The sequence below is a fragment of the Lycium ferocissimum genome, chromosome 12 (genome assembly GCF_029784015.1).
Source record: "Lycium ferocissimum isolate CSIRO_LF1 chromosome 12, AGI_CSIRO_Lferr_CH_V1, whole genome shotgun sequence".
NCBI classification, from domain to species: Eukaryota; Viridiplantae; Streptophyta; class Magnoliopsida; order Solanales; family Solanaceae; genus Lycium; species Lycium ferocissimum.
Window position 1 is genome coordinate 42,142,161 of NC_081353.1, and position 19,459 is coordinate 42,161,619.

General features: G+C 36.0%; 3 protein-coding genes across 3 annotated transcripts in view; all 3 read right to left on the bottom strand.

Moving 5' to 3' along the window:
* Window positions 1–311: 311 nt before the first annotated feature.
* On the bottom strand, window positions 312–3,581 carry LOC132039996 (G2/mitotic-specific cyclin C13-1-like). The gene is made up of 6 exons (XM_059430586.1): window positions 3,239–3,581; window positions 1,570–1,802; window positions 1,293–1,479; window positions 1,046–1,195; window positions 823–957; window positions 312–727 (listed from the first exon to the last, which is right to left on the bottom strand). Exons 1-6 carry the CDS (start codon window positions 3,572–3,574, stop codon window positions 659–661), a joined length of 1,110 nt encoding a protein of 369 aa, XP_059286569.1. The 5' UTR covers window positions 3,575–3,581; the 3' UTR covers window positions 312–658.
* An 8,691-nt stretch (window positions 3,582–12,272) lies between these two features.
* LOC132039997 (G2/mitotic-specific cyclin C13-1-like) lies at window positions 12,273–15,005 on the bottom strand. Its single transcript, XM_059430587.1, has 6 exons — window positions 14,600–15,005; window positions 13,562–13,794; window positions 13,284–13,470; window positions 13,040–13,189; window positions 12,825–12,959; window positions 12,273–12,731 (listed from the first exon to the last, which is right to left on the bottom strand). The coding sequence occupies exons 1-6, from the start codon at window positions 14,903–14,905 to the stop codon at window positions 12,663–12,665; spliced, it is 1,080 nt and encodes a 359-aa protein (XP_059286570.1). The 5' UTR covers window positions 14,906–15,005; the 3' UTR covers window positions 12,273–12,662.
* LOC132040000 (cyclin-A3-2-like) overlaps window positions 12,273–19,459 on the bottom strand; it is a 112,283-nt gene continuing 105,096 nt past the window's right edge. The window contains exon 5 of the transcript XR_009410541.1: window positions 12,273–12,603. The gene's annotated coding sequence lies outside the window, so the exon portion shown is untranslated. The remainder of the gene's footprint in view (window positions 12,604–19,459) is intronic.

The window sequence follows — 19,459 nt, forward strand, 5'->3', positions numbered from 1 at the left end:
GCCTGAATTGCAGAGGAAGACTAATGAGAACTTTAACAATAATTTGGTGTCTTATTATGAAGCACGTTACATCATCGGATATAAGACTATTCTCAAAATCTTTAGGAATTGCTATAGGTATATATTTTTTCCCTTTTAACTCAAGGTGTTAAATTGTAACAGTTGTAGGATGTTCATAACGGATAAAATTATTTAATATATCTGTAGCTAAGTCTTTAGGTCCGGAACAAACGAGACCGTTACAAAGAGGTTTAATCTATAAATTTTAAAACCATTTTAAGCTAGGCAACCAAATAGAACTGAAATAGGGGTTTAGTACTCCAAATGAAGGTAATACTCTGTACATTCATATCTTTTCATATACTAGTAAGTACTCTGGAGTTTTTTCCAGCTTATTACAAGATGTCAAGAGTACAACGCAGAACCATAATTTTTGCTATCCATGGCTTTAATCTAAACATGCAGAGACCAAGCTACATCGTTTCAATATTATCTTACTAGTTACCTATAACTTTCATACATCATAAAGATTATACCAAATATGCTAAAATGATGTCCTCAAAGTAGCATGAGCCAGCACCAAGAAGGCAGTTCACCTCCTCCAGAGTATCATTTGTATCATCCCTTTCCAATTTCCAAGCATATACCCAACTAATCATTAACTTGTATCTTCGAAGAAAGAATCTGGTATCTCCAGAGGAGAAGACAATGTCGACACACATTTGAACTGTTACAGGAAAATCGTAAAGTGTTCAGATTAGATAACTAAACTATGCAAGGTGTTCACAACAAAATCACCAATTATCAAACACGGATTGATACCTTATGCAGCTTGTATTTGTCCCTCACAGCTACCAAAGTGCTTCCTCTTCTGCTCAATTGCAAGTCATGTATGATAAAAACACATTCCTTTAAATCTACTGCTCTATATCCTGAGCAACTTTTAAGGGCCACATTCTGTAAAATGGATAGAGTTAATTCAGCACTTCCATATGGCAATGAACTAAACATAGTAAATAATTAATTACTGAATCAAAACCCTCACCCAAGGATTTGACTTTGGCTGTAATGTGAACCTCGAAAGGAATATCACCGCAGCGGCTACCAAAGAAGGCAAGAATTTCACACAGTTGTAATCCAATAAACTCAACTCTGCTAGGTAGTAGCCTAGAAACTCTAACTGCAAATCGGGATTCTGTAAAAGGCAGAAAATAATTAAAATAAGCAACCACTTAATGAAAACACAGTTGAATTGAAAATCACAATGTTCATGTCATATTTGTGAAACTTACTTTGTAATCTTCTTGGGCAACCCTAGTAAATCTTCTGAGAAATGTTTTGGTTGTGGGATTACCCATTTCAAATTTGAGGGATTGTAACACACTAGCCTCCATCTTCACCACGTCTTTCTTTGTAAATGTATTGGCTGTAATGTAGCTAAAATCCTTAGCATGTGGAGGCTTAATTTCCTCATACTTCCTGATCATAATCAACAGATTATATCAGATTCAAAGCAAAATTACACACATTACCAAGGGAACAAAACCAATTCTTGGCTCAGATACTTACGCAGCGATGAGCATTGAAGCAACACCCAAAAGCTGAAGTCTTTGCCTAGGAATGACATTCACTGATAAGAATCTATCGATGTGGGAAACAGTAAGGTACAAAGTGTCTACTAAAAGTTTGTATTCCTCTGCAACTTCCACCAGCCAGTCAACCAAAACTCCTCTCATATTTGCAGTCACATCCTTTTGAATCTTTTCAAGGTAATCAGGCAATGGTCTTCTCTTTTTCTCAATCTGATTTGAATTTATACAATATGTCAAAATCCAAAATCGCAATAAAATTATACTACTACACAAGCACTGAATAAAATTATATAGCTAACAATTCCAGCTTACGCAGAGTTAGTCAAAAACTCAAAAGCCCATATATAAATAACTTGTTAATGTACCGTAACGCATACCCAAACAACTTTACATGGCCGGAAATCATGATTCAATAATTCAATGACTCTAATTACAACCCAGTTGCCAAAATCAATTGTTAGTGTGTCCATTTGCAAAATCATCCAAAAGAAAATAAATCAGGCTCTATTAGGTAATACCCAATTAAATCAACTGACTTGCTAGCAACATATAACACAGTTGATCTCGTGAGAATTTAGACATTTGACTTCTAAATTCTTTTAGATGAAAAAACTTACATGTCTTAAACATACATAAATGTACCACGAATTACAAATTAAGACTTTGTTACATGTATTAATCATTCAAATCTACTCAGATTCATTAAATGATTGTAAAATAAATGAATACACTTAATCATTGAGATCTAAATGATTAAGATTAAGATCTTCATGAAGTGCAAACAAATTGTTTGAAGCCTAAGACTGATTTCCGGTGAAAATAGATAATCAGTTAGAGATTTGTATTTTAAGGATTTAAAAACAGTAGGTCGTATCCAATCCCGGAAACTCTCCTTATGGGGTTAATATTCGTGATTACCAGAGTTAAATTGAAAGAACCAAGCTTAAGAAATGATAAAATCAGGCAAGATAGATATATATTCAAAGATAATCAGCGTGCCCGGATGTGTATTGCTTCAGAGAAAAAATAAGAGATGGGTTACAAGAGATGAGATGGATCTGCCTTAGCTTACATGATAAGCTATCTATATAGAAATCAAAACAAGACTTTTCAACCCTAACGGGGACACTGATGTGACCCAATGGTACCCCCACATGCTTCTCTACCACGACACACTGATTGAGATTTGTTGACGTGACCAGAGCAGGTGGGAGTGGGTGCCAACTGTGGAGATCCTTCCGGCCTCTCCGAGCTCCCGGGTATAGAAACTGACCCGAACACGGATTTTACCCAATACAAAGACAACTGGCAAAACTTAATGAAAAGATTAAAAGGACTAACCTCACACACATACAAACAACTTTACATGGCTGGAAATCAAGATTTGATTAATTCAATGATATTAACCACAACCCAATTGACAAAATTCAATCTTTAGTGTGCCCATTCGCAAAAATCATCCATAAGAAGCAAATCAGGCTCTATTAGGTAAGACCCAATTAAACATTTGACTTCTTAATTACTAAACATAAACCACAGTTAACTATTGGGATCTAAATGATTAAGATTCAGATAATCATTAAGTGCAAACAAATGATACATAAAACAACATCCAAAATTTAATGAAAAGAGTAAAAAGGACAAACCTCCATATGATGAAGATAATCATATATATCAGAAGCATAAGCACTACACATCTGAGGGTCATCATCCAAATTAGCATATATATCAGAAACATAAGCACTGCACATCTGGGGGTCATCACATTCCTTGTCTTTCTCACTAACACACCTTTTCACCTTCCTTTTAGTAGTCTTCTTACATTTGGGCTTAATCTTATTAAAACCCACATTTGACAAATCTTGAATTTCACCCAAAACAACTCTCTTCTTATTGGGTTGTTGTAAATGCTTAACCATTGCTTCTGCTTCCCTTTTCTTCGCCAATCTTGTTACTCTTACAAAACTACCTTGGCCTTCCATTGCTTGTTACTCTTTCTCTCCCTTTTCCTTTGTGTGTGTATAGAAATGTAGAGTGAAAGGGAAGAGAAAGTGGATGAAATGAAAGAGAGATATGTGTGTATATTTATATGGCGCCATAGTTTCAGAGTGTTTTTTGTGAAAATTTTGAGTTTGGGCGCTCTATGTGGGGTGGTGTATTGGTTTTTGAGTTTTAAGATTTGAGAATTGTTGTTTAAGGGGTTTGTCTTGTCGGGGCAAATGTTTTCGTTGATTGTTTTTTTCAGATTGAATTTTTTAGAAAGTGAGCTTAAAGTTTCCCTCCACAGACGCCCACTTCTTTAATTATTTTTTCTTTAAGAAAAAACTCAAAATAGTCCCTTAGTTTTAGACTCTGAATCAGAATCATCCCTATTCTATTATATAGAGCATTAATAGTCCTTATACTCCCTCCGTTCACTTTTACTTGTTCACTTTGAACTTGTCACACTGTTTAAGAAACAATAAATGAAGTGCATAATTTACCAATGTGCCCATATTAAATAGTGCATATTTTTATTGGATTTAAAAAATGATTTGAAGTGAGTAATTAATACTATGGGTAAAACAGAAAAAATAAAATTGTCTTCTCTTGATATGCTAAAAGTGATAAGTAAAAGTGAAAATCTATTTTTGGAATACTGGACAAGTAAAAGTGAACGGAGGGAGTACTATGCAAAAGCAGTGCAATTTTAGTATAACCATAACAGTGCCATCAAAAATTGGGAAAAGGGTCAAATTTACTCTCCAACTATAGTCTATATTTTAGATTTAACTTTCGTTAGAGTTTTGGTTCATACTTACCCTTCCCGTTAAGAAACTTGTTAAAAATACTCTTACCACTAACGGATTGCTGACTAGGACCCTTTGCTTATCCACATAGACGTTACGTGTATATATAAATTTTCTTTTGTTTTAGACCACACCAATTAAATTTTGCCATGTAATTTTCTTTTTTTTAAAAAAAAAAAAAAAAAAAAAAAAAAAAAAAAAAAAAACCTAACCTTCTTCTCCATCAAACCACCACTTCCCCCTTCTTCGTCTTCGCCACTATTAGGAAAGGAGAAGGTTTCTGCAATTGATTTGCAAGAAAAACAAAGGAAAGCCCAAATACAGTCAAATCTCTCTACAACAACACATCCGCCTATAACATCATCTCTCTATAACATTCAAGTTTTTTCCTGAACCTATTTTTTATGTTATATTTTACTTGTCCATAACAGCATTTTACCTATAACAGCAACAACCAATGTTATAACAATACGCTCTTTGTAATATTACCCCCATATAACAGCTATCTTTTATCTTTAGTAATATAATAATTAACAATCTTTATAAAAATAGAATATTTATGCTTACCAATAATAAGTGTAGATATTTTGACCAAATATTTGATCCTTTAATACACTCTTTATGACAAAGAATATTATATGAATATATATATTTGCATCATCAAAAGATTTTCCTTCCTTATGCCAAATGCGATTAACCATAGAATTTGGCAATTAAAAATGAAAAATTAGATTTTATTAATCTATTTTGCCTATAACAACGAAATATTATTCAAATATCAATGCTGTTATAGATGTATAACAGCCAAAAAATTTCGGACCCAACGATGTTGTAGAGAGGTTTGATTGTATGTGAGATTTGGCAATAATAAATATGATCAAAAAGCATGAGGTTCGACAGCATAAGAACTAGACTTTTTTTAGGGGGCAGTGGGTGGGGTGGGCTGTGGGTTGTTGTGGGGGGGGGGGGGGGTTATATAGCCATTAGGTAATTAACAAGTGTGACTAATTTAGATTCACGATGTGTAAACCCACTAAAAGGGTAAATCGGGTCCGGAACAAAAATGGCTTAAAAAAAAAAATTTTGAACCAAAATACCCCAACAAAAAAAAAAGTTACCAATGTACCTTTAGCGCAGTAAAATACTGCGCTAAAGGAGTTTTCTTGGGTGTCCTATAATGCAGTATTTTACTGCGTTATACTTACATGGATATTAGCTATAGCGCATTATTTTACTGCGCTATAGTAGTCCGCCATTTTCCATTTCACTCCTTTTTACGTAGTTTAGTCGTATATTAATCATGCTTTGATACTCCGAAACTTCAATATTTTATATAGAACCCTATTTATATTTGTACAATTAATAAGATAGGCTCAATACATAAAGAATACGCAATACTTTGGATTGTCGTTTTAGTGGTTGAAAAGTGCTCGAAGTCCTTTTTTGTTTGAAGACTTGTAGTCATTGGCTTTACGTTATTTATCTTTTAGGGTTTCGTCTTATTTTTAAATTAATGCTTAACTTTATTTCGAACGTGTCAGTTTTTTTTTTTTTTAATCAATTTAGGATGTGAAACTATAAACAATAATAAAAACTAAGATAATATATATAAATATGCAAAAATATATAATATTTACGATAAATTGTATAACACTAATGTATATACACTATCGTGGATGGGTCCCACATGTAGTATGCCGGAGACTATCCCTAGGCCTAAGGCTCATGCCATCCCCACCGCCCTCGCCATCGTCTCCATCGTCCTTCTTCCTCTTAATAACCGGAAGCTCCAAGTCATGATCATCTCCTCTTCCCCTGGCCCGTGTGCCCTTGACTAGAACGTGCTTCTTCTTGGGATCTGTTCCCGCTGGCACGCTCAAAACCTCAGGCTGAGCTAGGTCTGGAGACTCAATCACTTCCTCGTCTGGAGTCGCCACCTCAGGCGCCGAAGGATGAACCTGAAAAGTATATAATAATTAGTACCATTTCTTATTTATATTGAATACATTAACGTTATTTATTTAATCAAACTCCGTGTGTGTCAACGGGCGCCGAGCAGGCTCCCCGAGATGGGTCCGAGGCTCCTCGGATGGGTGTGATGGTGAATATGAGGTAGTCTCCGGACGAGATGCCGTTCGAAGTCCAAGTAAAGGTTATAAAAATTAAATAAATATTTACCTTATATTGAATAAAAGTAGTTTTAAGTAAAAAACTTACATGCGCCTCGGTAGTCTCACGAGAAGACACCTCGCTCGGCAGGTCGACCGAATGCCCGAATGGGTCGCTCCCCGTGGGACCCGCCGGGCGTCGAATCCTAAAATATCAAAATATCGAAATAATAAGTAACATACATATTTAAAATAAGTACTTTAAATAATCAAATATATATATTAAATATTGACCTTATGTTGAATAAAAAAGAAATTTTAATAAAAAGCTTACTCGTGGCTCGGTGGTCATATGGGAAGACACCGCGGCTCGAGACCCATGAGAAAACGCACTGAGTGGGTGGCTCTGGTGGACCCGCTGGCGCCGAATCCTAAATATAAAATATTACTAAATAATGAGTAACATATATATATATATTTAAATAAATAATTTAAATGAACAAATAAGCATTTTAAATATTAACCGGGATCAAAAACTCATCGAAGTCAAGAATCCTAGGTCCCTCTAAATTCCTGTGCCGCTCATCGCCCCAATGAAGCGCGTAACGCCGCCCAATCAACGTTATCACGGTCCTCCATGTATGCGTTACGGCTCGGGCCGTGATGACGACCCGGGTATCTCTCACCAAGCAAGAGTGCCGGCGTAAACGTAGGTGAGTCCCCGGAGTGAGGGCCGCCACCGGCCCTGGAACGGCTGCAGATGGACTAGACCGTGAACGCCTGCGGAATGGGATCGGCCTCATCCGCCTCGTCTACCGTATGGTGTCCTCACCACCGAGTCCTGCGCGCAGCACCGCGGCCTCTACGCGCACGGCGTCCCCGGCGCACGGCATCTCCCGCGACACGGCCCTCCCTGGGGAGCACTGTGTCCTCCTCCTGGCGCTGCCTGATAGTCAGCCTCCGGAATAGGCTCCTCCATGCGCCTAATCTCGCCCTTTTTTCTTCGGATACCATCCTCCGATATCCGTACCATCTCCGCTAGGCCCCGCAAGCTCAGGGTAAGGCATATGCTCTACCCCAACATGCGTAAACGCTGTACGGCCACCAGCTGCATTTGTGTTCAACAGAAAAAAATGTTATTTTTTAAAACGTAACATTCAATGCGATTAAATAAATCTAAGTACGATAAACTTACCAATGCCTCGCATCGCCCGGCGAGTGCCGAGTATCCTACATCCCTGTGGGGAGGCAAGGGCGGGTTGCCGATCAATCGGCGTGTGATCGATGATACCGAGCGCATGTAATCTGAACGTGAGTCAAATGGCCGACGACGGCCTAAAGTGCCCAACCTCGTTCTCCCAACGTGAGCCGAACATGCATGAAAGCTAGAAAATCATCATCAACGGCAGCCCGATCGTCCGCCGGTAGTGTCGAGCTCATGACGAACGTGAGGGGGTATACTCGTGTATGCCCAACCGTCGTAAGACACGCTCGGGCATGTGCTCCTCACGATGTCCAAGTGTATCAATGGACACCGCGACATCCAAACCCATGACTCGCCACCTACGAAGGTGGCAAACCATCTAATATAGCAGCGTACGGCGTCCATATAAATAGCTGCATAACATATACATACAAATCAGTGATCACCAAGTCGAAAAGACGTTTAATTAAATTATTAATGTAAATTTAAATTGTTTTACCGCATCGTTCGTCATGTGATCAAGCTGGTCCCGGAATGGTAGAATACTGTGGTGCATATCCACATCCCGATCAAAACCCGCTGTCCGTCCTTTCCTCGCATAAGGCATGTCAATGTCGAGGGCGATGCCTTGGTACGGGGCCGAAAAGGCAAAAAGATCCTCTCCCATGCCCATAACTCCAGACGGCCGATATTAGAAAATACAATTTTTAAGTCGTCTTTTCAAGAGTTTTGTCTACATTAAAGGAAGGCATACTTAAAATATTACCCGGAGAACAACAAAAATCCACACACGTATCCGTGACAACTCCCAACGGACGCTCGGCACGAGCGTACGAAAAGATACGCCAAAACGCCCCCCCCCCCCGGTGTAGTCTCCCGGGCGGTCCGGATGCTCCAAGAAAACCAAATAACGTAAGTCGACAAAGGCACTCGATGAATTCGGGAACAAGATGCCCCCGAATAACAAAGCGAGATACAAACGGGCATGACGATCGACGGCGTCTGCGGGTGCCGTCATCAACGGATCAAGACCCTCCAAAAAAGTACGAGGTGCACTAATCCGAACCCGACTACGCCCCGACATGCGGCCACGGGCGCGCGTGCACGAAGTAGGTGAGCCTAGTCAACTCTGTCGCCCACGTCTGACCAGGAGGAGGCTCGTACCGAGTGTATAATGGCTCTCCATCTACCCGTAGTCTAAATAGGACCTCCACATCCTGAAGTGTAATCGTGGCCTCACCAGTGCGAAGATGGAAGGTATATGTCTCTGGCCTTCACCGCTCAACCATGGCTGTGATGAGCGCCCAATCATACTGTACTCGACCAACGGACACGCAACGGTAGATGCGCGAAACAATATCTCCAAGACGCGAGGGTGTGGGGGATGCTCGCGTAAAAGAGCCCAAGCTCTCTGCCGGCCTACGGGCGGAGCCTAGTAGATATCCCTATAGCACCGACCCATAATAAGTCTGATCTATGATTGTCTTGTAAAGACAATACTGATCTATCAGAGGGTCCCGGGTGAACAGAGGGCCCCGCGTGAGCATCGGGCCCCGGGGGAACATCGGGCCCAGGGGGAACATTCGGATCCATGAAAGAGTCCGGTCTGTACAAAACTAAATTAGTCATTATTCTTGAAATGAAAGATAAATTATATTAACTAATTAATAATTTGTAGGGAATATGTGAATTATGTAGTATTATATCTTGTGAATAATTAACATGGATATGCGGTAAATTTAATATGTGATAGTAAGGACACATATGTGATGGCAAAGACTTTTTTGAGAATCATCTTAAGTTAATTAGTTTGAGAATCGAAATTCAAATAGTGAATATTTGTTTAGAACTCTATTTTGAATATGTGATACATTTTTAGTTGACCAAATAACCAACACAGCTACGATAAAATTAGACTAAAAGAGTATATTCGTCGACCACATATTTTTCTACAAACTTTACATTTTTATCGTTAACTTATGTATTTATGAAAAGAAGAACTTTAACTATTCTTTTTTGGATAATCTTTTTTTTATTTAACATATATATATTCACGCTTTTAAAATTATATAGATAACAATTCATAATCATTTACAACTTATCTGGATGGTTGTTACCTATTGTATTATATTATGTTGTTAATTTAAATACAATGTTTTGTTTTGATTGTTACTTTTTTAGATAATTTTTATGTAACGACGAAAGGTCCTATTTTATGTAACCATTGATTTGGTCCTATACAATATGACACAATACGAAAAAATGTCAAAATAATACATAACAATCATCCAATCAAAGTGTTAACAACATAATAATTCATTACCAATCAATTTCTTTCAATTCATAAACAATATTTAACAACTAATAAATTCATAATTAATATTTAACAAAATAATAATTCATTAACAATTCATAAATAATTAACAAATTAACAACTCATAAACATATAACAAATTAACAATTCATAAACATTTAACAAATTAACAATTCATAAACATTTAACAAATATTGAATTAAACCAAAAAAAAAAAAAAAAAAAATCGGAACAGTGGCAAAAGCCACTGCCCAATCCGAAAAAGAACAAAAAAAAAAATTGATTTTTTTTTTTGAAACATAGCAAGGATTAAATGTTAAGCATGCTTAGAATATAATGTATATAACAAAATAATAACAAAAGTTCATAGTAGAAAACCTTAATCGAAGATTTTTGTAGATTATTTAATCGAGTTCTACGCCGCTTTTCCCAAAATTTGAACTTAGAATCTTGCTCCTCGACTTGAATATCGAGAATCTAAACTTTCCGGACGAAATTTAATAGAAATTGACGTTTTTGGAAGTGGGACCACCTCTTTTTTCTCGTCAATGGCCGTTTCCTCTTTTTTTTTTCAACCACTGGAGGGGACCAGTGGTGGAACCCGATCGGTTTATGTTGAGCACTATAACGCAGTATTTTATCTTGCTTTGCGTTATAGGACACGAAACTCCTTTAGCGCAATATTTTCGCGCTAAAGCACTTAACGGTACCGTTACGGTTAAGTGCTTTAGCGCAGTAAAATACTGCGCTAAAGGTATATTGGTAACATTTTTTTTTGTTGGGATATTTTGGTTAAAAAAATTTTTTTTTGCATCATTTTTGTTCCGGACTCGGGTAAACCACTCTTTCACAAAATGCTCTCTTCAAAACCTACTAAGGAGTAAAATGTTCGAACATGAACTTCTCATCCAGGTAGGCGAGAGGGAAGTGATATGAAATTCGAGTGTTGCAAGTCTACAAAGTACTATCGTGGACTTTATCGCTCGAAGTTTAGAAGAGGAAAGTCAATATAGTCACTAGACTTAAGGGCGGACATTCGGTTCTTTGGTTCAGTTTTTTTGAACTTCGGTTCGATTCTTCGTTAGTGTGAACCAAACACCCCACCGAATCGGTTCGATTCAGTTCGATTCAATCCTTTTAATTCGGTTCTTCGGTTGGTTTCATCTTGTACTTCATTGAGATAGCAAATGTTGAGTTCTTGAAGCCCTGAAGGGCATTTCACCATCTGGACATCAATGTTGTGTCCATTTCGCAAAAATGATGACAAGTAAACTTATGGGCAGTGGCGGATTCAGGATTTTCATTCAGAAGGTTCAGAAAAAATAACAAAAGCTAAATATACAAAATAAAGTTGTCTTTAGGAATCGAACCTAGGACGTTAGAGACAACTTTAAACACCCTGAACAACTTAAGCTAACATTTTACATTTGTTCAGGTTATTCAAAAGTTAATATATATACATAATATATACATGAATACAGAAAATCTACCTATATATACAATGTAATTTTTTGCTGAGGGTGAACCCATGGAGAGAGAGAATCTGTAGATACTTAGCACACGAAACAAATTTATATTGTATCATCAAACCCACCAGTGCATGACAACAAAAGTAAAGAAGAAAAAGAAGAGATTGAGTAAAGAGATCCATAGCATACATCAGGTGCAACAGAGTGAAATGTGAAATTAAAATGAAATTAACACAAGAAATCATCCGCAGCAACCATATCATACAGCTGCTCTCGCAGTCAATTCGACTCTCAGGCCTCAAAGGGAAGAACAAAAAGTGAAATTAGGGCAAAGCATAAGGCTTGAGGATGGGGCACGTTAATATGGGCCTGAGATTGGGAATTCAGATTAGTGTTATTTACATATATTATTATATTTTGTACTTATGTATTAAAATTCGTTAAACTGACGAACCAAAATGTCGAAACACTAAACCAAGAACAAACTGAACACCGAAGTTTTAAAAATTTTATCACCAAAAAACTAAAATAATTCAGTCTGGTTTTCGGTTCTTCGGTATTTATGCCTACCTCTTCCACATATTGCAAGTCTAGTCATAAGAATGTGCGCTTATGACAGCAATAATAATTAGCCTCAATTACAAACTAATAGGGATTAGAGACCAATTGCAAAGCTCCTAAATTCTTTCTGATATTTGAACGCCAATCTCATTCAATAGTTTACAGTTATATATATACTAGCACCATTTTAAGCTAGGCAAAAAAGAGAACTGCAACAGGGGTTAATGCTGAAAATGAAGGCAATAAGGAGTACACGTTTTTATTAGTAGTACTCTGTAGTTGTTTCTAGCTTATTACAGGAGTAATGTATCTGTACTAAACTCCAACCATCACTTCAGTACAACAATGTAGAAGCATCACTATTTTTACTATCCATGTCTCTAAGCTTAACATGAAGAGACTTTTAAACCAAGTCACAAAATTTCGAAGATTATCTTATTAGCTACCTGTTATAACTTTCGTACACCTTGAGGACCAAATCTATTATAATGACACTCAGGTTCATGATGTCGTCCTCAGAGGATCATGAGCCAGCTTTCCTGCTTGAGGAAGGCAGGGCAGTTCACCTTTTCCAGGTATCATTGTAACGTCCCTTTCCAATTCCAAGCATATGCCCGAGTAATCATTATCTTGTATCTTCAAAGAATGAATCAGGTATATCCGAAGGAGAAGACGATGTTGACACACATTTGAACTGTTACAGGAAAATCATACATTGTTCATATCAGACTACTGATCTATGAAGGTGTTTATAACAAAATCACCAATTATCAACAAGGACTGATACCTTATGCAGCTTGTATTTGTCCCTCACAGCTGCCAAAGTGCTTCCTCTTCTACTTAATTGCAAGTCATGTATGATAAGAACACATTCCTTTAAATCTGCTGCTCTATATCCTGAGCAACTTTGAAGGGCCAGATTCTGTAAAATGAATAAAGTTAATTCAGAACTTCAATATATCAATGAACTAAACATAGTGAACAATGAATCAAAATCCTCACCCAAGGATGAGACTTTGGCTGTAATGTGAACCTTGAAAGGAATATCACAGCAGCGGCTACCAAAGAAGGCAAGAATTTCACACAGTTGTAATCCAATAAACTTAATTCCGCAAGGTAGCACCCCAGAAATTCCAACTGCAAATCGTGATTCTGTGAAAAACAGAAAAGATAGCATAAGCAGCCACTTGACAGAAACAAAGTTGAATAAAAAATCATATTGTTCATGTCATTTTTGTGCACTTACTTTGTGATCTTCTTGGGCAACCCTAGTAAATCTTCTGAGAAATGTTTTGGCTGTGGGATTACCCATTTCAAATTTGAGGGATTGTAACACACTAGCCTCCATCTTCACCACGTCTTTCTTTGTAAATGTATTGGCTGTAATGTAACTAAAGTCCTTAGCATGTGGAGGCTTAATTTCCTCATATTTCCTGATAATAATCAACAGATTATATTAAATTCGTAAGCAAAGTTACACACATCACCAAGGGAATAAAACCAATTCTTGGCTCGGGTACTTACGCAGCAATGAGCATTGAAGCAACACCCAAAAGTTGAAGTCTTTGCCTAGGGATGACATTCACCGATAAGAATCTATCAATGTAGGAAACAGCAAGGTACAAAGTGTCTACTAAAAGTTTGTATTCCTCTGCAACTTCTACCAGCCAGTCCACCAAAACCCCTCTCATATTTGCAGTCACATCCTTCTGAACCTTCTCAAGGTAATCAGGCAATGGTCTTCTCTTTTTCTCAATCTGATTTAAAAAATCACAGAGTTAGTCAAGAACTCAAAAGCCAAGATATCAATAACTTGTTAAAGTAATACACACAAACCCAAACAATTTTTTTTTTTTTGGTAACTAATGTAAATATTATCATTGACAACAAAACCCAATACACCTAAAGAGCACTTAACCTCATAACCACCATCTAGGAAGGGTGCTATGAGAATTAGGCCTCAAACAGAGCTCTAATTTCACAATAATCTCTGAAATAAAGTACTGAATCTAAGAGCCTTTTTAGACAGTCTAACTAAGACTAATCTAATTAAAAATTCCTGTTTGATCGAGTAATTACTGTATCTGTATTTAAAATTAATTCTCTAATCTAATTACAAAACCCAAACAAATTTACGTGGCTGGAAATCAAGATTTGATAATTCAATGATATTAACCACAACACCAGTTGCCAAAATTCAATCTTTAGTGTGCCCACTTACAAATTATCCATAAGAAACCAAATCAGGCTCTATTAGGTAAGACCCAATTAAATAACAGATAACACACTTGATCTCATTAAAAATTTAGACATTTCACTTCTTAAATCTTACATTTTTTTTAAACATATAGATGAAATGTACCACAAATTACAAATTAAGACTTTCTTATAGCTCTTAATAATTCAGATCTCTTCAAACTCATTAAATAGTTGTAAAATAAGGGGGAAAAATCCACTTAATCATTGAGATCTACATGATTAACTAAGATCTTCATTAAATACAAACAAATGAAGCATAAAACAACACTAAAGTATATTGAAAAGAGTAAAAAGACTAATTACCTCCATTTGATGAAGATAATGATATATATCAGAAACATAAGCACAACACATCTGAGGGTCATCATCCAATTTAGCATCAACATCAATTTCCTTCTCTTTCTCACTAACACACCTTTTCACCTTCCTCTTAGTAGTAATCTGCTTAGTTTTAGGCTTAATCTGATTAAAACCAGCATTTGACAAATCTTGAATTTCACCCAACACAACCCTCTTCTTGTTGGGTTGTTGTAAGTGCTTAACCATTGCTTCTGCTTCCCTTTTCTTGGCCAATCGTGTAACTCTTACAAAATTACCTTGGTCTGCCATTACTTACGATGAATTTATATCGTCAACCAAACACAATATAACTCTCTCTTTCTCTCCCTTTTCCTTTGTGTGTGTATAGAAATGTAGAGTGAAAGGGAAGAGAAAGTTGATGAAATGAAAGAGAGATGTGTGTGTATATTTATATGGCGCCATATTTGAGGAAAATTTTGAGTTTGGGCGCTAGTGGAATATGGTTTTTGAGTTTTTAAGATTTGGGAATTGTTGTTTTAAGGAGGTTGTCTTGTCGGGAAAAGATTTTTTGGTTAATTGTTTTTGGGTTTCCCTCCATATATTACCCGCTTTGGGAAATCGCACCATAATGTCGAAAAAAGATTGCAAAAAATGGTCCTTAGGGGTCGTTTGGTGCATTGTCGGGATAAACATTTTATTGTTTGGTAGAAAGTATAAATTTATCTTCCATCAAACAAAAGATAAAATGCGATCCCATGGTATAACCCGGATTCAAAGATATTCACTTATCCTAAGGAGATGGTATAAAATGTCAAGATATATATGAGATAAATTAGTCCCGAAATTATAATCGGGATAATTTTGGTCAAACGACCACTTAATGTATTGGGTTGGACTGATATAGTCGTTTACTCCTTTTTGTACACCTTTATGCCCACCAACTTAGCTCAATACTAGTCCCTTTTTAAGATTTACTTAAATTTGAGTTTATTGCTTGAGTTTACTCTATTTTTTTTTTATGTATACACTTTTCTTGTATCATGTATCTTATAAGTTTGTAATGTGTTTGATATAAAGGGAAATATTTTTCACCAAAATTGTTTTGCTCGAAAATATTTATCGCGGAAAATGTTTTCCTCAAAAATATTTTCAAAAAATCCTTGAAAATATTTTTCGCGAAAAATGTATTTCTAGAAAATATTTTCCACGAAATGTTTTTCTGAAAAATAGATGCTTCAAAAAAAATTGGGTCAAGTTGGGCGGGTCATGACCCAACCCATTTTTAGTCCATTTAATGCAACCCATTTCGACCAAATAACTTTTAGTCAATGTTAGAGCCATTTATCACCTGTTTCATTTGATTGGGCCAATTTCAGCCCAACCCGCCTATTTGACACCCCTACATTTAAGTTATGTGAGAATCTATTGTAGCATTCCCTCCGTTTTAATTTGTTTGTCTAATTTTGACTCGACATGGAGTTTGAGAAAGCAAAGAAGAGTTTTTAATCTTGTAGTCTTGAATTAAAGATATGTAAAACGTGTCAAAATATTATTTAATTTTGTGGTCTTAAACATGGCATGTGGAAAGTTAGAATTAAAGAGTTTTCGAAAAAGAAAAGAGACATTCTTTTTAAACGGACGAAAAAAGAAAGTAAAACAAACAAATTGAAAATGGTGGAGTATTATTTTTTGTGTGATAGAATATGTATATATTAACGAAACAGGGATAAAATTATTGAAAAGCTAGTAATTTGGGAATTGTTGTTTTAAGGGGTTGTCTTGTCGGGGCAAGTTTTTTGGTTACATTTTTTTTCAGATTGAATTTTTAAAAGTGAATTTTGGTTTCCCTCCACATATACCCGCGTCTTTAATTATTTCTTCATCCTCTATAACAGTAATATTTTATTACGCCTTCCTTATAATGATAAGAAAGTAATTCTTCACGGGATGGATCAGAAAAGCAAATCCTAGAATTAAAAAGATCGTTCTAGGAGTAAAAAAATTGTTCAACGTTTGGTTGGAGCGATAGTAAAAAAGTATTCTCGCATAATGTAACACTCCCTCCGTTAATTTTTATTTGTCTACTATTAACTTTGCACACGCCCTGTAAAAATTAATAATTAAAGTATATAGTTTACCATAATATTCATATTAATTGGTGTATATCTTATTAAACTTGTGAAATGATTGGAAATGAGTAATTAATATTAAAGGAACAATAAGAAAATAAAATTTATCTTCTCTTGATATAAATAAGTAAAGGTGAAAACTTATTTTTGTATAGTGGACAAGTAACAATGAACATAAGACGTATTTGATTGGTCGAACGTGAATAAAAAATTCTGAAAAAATAATGCATGCATCGTTTAGTTGATGACATTAAGTTGCGCGAAAATCTATTGAATATAGATATATAAGAACACATGTATTAACAAAACGGATATAAAATCATTTAAAGAGAAAAATACTCTTACGGATCCTTTAGGTTGTGAAAAAGTTGTATATTAGAATTATAAAGTGGGGATTGCAATATGAAAGATTAAATAACTATGGAATTATTAGTAGATATACCTTTTCGTAGATGCGGGTGAGGCAGGTGGTGTGGATGACTACGTTGTTTAATGTCATATTTAGGACGGCTAAAATGCCAGAAGAATGGAGGTAAAGCACGATGGTTCCGTTGTGCAAGAATAAGGGTGATATTCAGGATTACAATAATTATAGGAGTATCAAGCTACTAAGTCATACTATGAAAATTTGGGAGAGAGTGGTGGAGATGAGGATGAGGAGGGGTGTACTTATATCCGAGAGCCGATTCAGTTTCGTGCCGGGGCGGTCAACTACAGAAGTCATTCATCCTGTAAGGAGATTGTTGAAACATTATAGGGACATGAAAGAGACCTACACATGGTGTTCATTGACCTAGAAAAGGCGTATGATAAAGTCCTAGGGAGATCCTTTGGAGACGTTTAGAGTCTAGAAGTGTACCTACGACTTATATTAGGGTTGTCAAGGACATTTACAATGGCGCCGAGACAAGTTTTCGATCGTGATGGGGTTACATTATGGATCAGGCCTTAGCCCATTCCTTTTTGCTTTAGTGATGAACGAATTTGACACGATATATTCCCAGGGAGGTATCGGAGTGTATGCTATTTGCCGATGACATAGTATTGATTGACGAGACGCATGATAGAGTTAACACTAGGCCGAAAGTTTGGCGACAAGCCCTAGAGTCTAAAGGTTTTAGGTTAAGAGGACTAAAACAAAGTACCTGGAGTGTAAGTTTAGTGACGTAATGCATGAGGCGGAGGTGGAAGTGAAGATTGATGTGCAATTCATATCCAAGAGAGGAAGCTTCAAGTATCTTGGGCCAATAATTCAATCAAATGGGGAGATCAATGAGGATATCGCATATCGTATTGAAGCGGGGTGAGTGAAATGGAGGCTCGCTTATGGGGTTTTGTGTGATAAAAATATTTCGCCAATGCTTAAAGGTAAGTTCTACAAAATGGTGGTTAGACCAACTTTGTTGTATGGAGCTGTGTGTTGGCCAGTCAAGAACGCCCACGTCCAGAAGATGAATGTAGAAGAGATGAGGATACTCCTGCCCAAGTGTTTTGATCATCACACTCTGAACCTTTTACATAAATTGAGATAGAAGGAGTAATAAGAAAAATAGTAATTCTTCACCTAGTGGTTTGGTGGGAGGGATCAGAAATCTTTTATACCAGAATAAGGAATTGTACTCGTTTAGTTGCAGGGATTGTAAAAAATTATTCTCATAATGCAATATTTGGTTGGCCGTACAAGAATAGATATTTCGGATAACCAATATAAATGCTGTGTTTAGTTGGTGACATTAAGTTACATGAGAATCTATTGTAGTACTCTCTCCATTTTAATTTGTTTGTCTAATTTTGACTTGACATGAAATTTAAGAAAGTAAAGAAGATTTTTGAATCTTGTGATTTTAAATTAAAGATATGTAAAACGTATCAAAATATTCTTTAATCTTGTAGTCTTAAACATGACATGTGAAAAATTAGAATGAAAGAGTTTTCCAAAAAGAAAAAAGACATTCTTTTTAAACGGACGAAAAAAGAAAGTAAAACAAACAAATTAAAATAATGGAGTATTATCTTTTGTCTGATAGAATATGAATATATTAACGAAACAGGGATAAAATTATTTAAAAGCTAGTAATTTGGGAATTGTTGTTTTAAGGGGTTGTCTTGTCGGGGCAAGTTTTTTGGTCAATTGTTTTTTCAGATTGAATTTTTAAAAGTGAATTTTGGTTTCCCTCCACATATACCCGCGTCTTTAATTATTTCTTCATCCTCTAACAGTAATATTTTATTACGCCTTCCTTATAATGATAAGAAAGTAATTCTTCACCCAGTCTTCTAGTGGGATGGATCAGAAAAGCAAATCCTACAATTAAAAAGATTGTTCTAGGATTAAAAAAATTATTCAACGTTTGGTTGAAGCGATGGTAAAAAAGTATTCTCGCATAATGTAACACTCCCTTCGTTTAGTTTTATTTGTCTACTATTAACTTTGCTCGCCTTATAAAAATTGATAATTGAAGTATATATTTTACCATAATATACATATTAATTGGTGTATAGTCTCGTTAAATTTGTGAAATGATTGGAAATGAGTGATTTTCTTTCCTTTCGAGTGGAGAGTCTTTCGGAAATAACTTCTCTACCCACAAATGTAGAGCTAAGTCTAATCTAAATTGCATGTAACTTTAAAAAGAAAAAAAAAAAATTGGCTCAAAATACAACTGAAAATTTTGAGCTATGTCTCTAGAGTAGTTTCTAACCCAAATATTCACTCTTCCATGTGCAAGAAAAA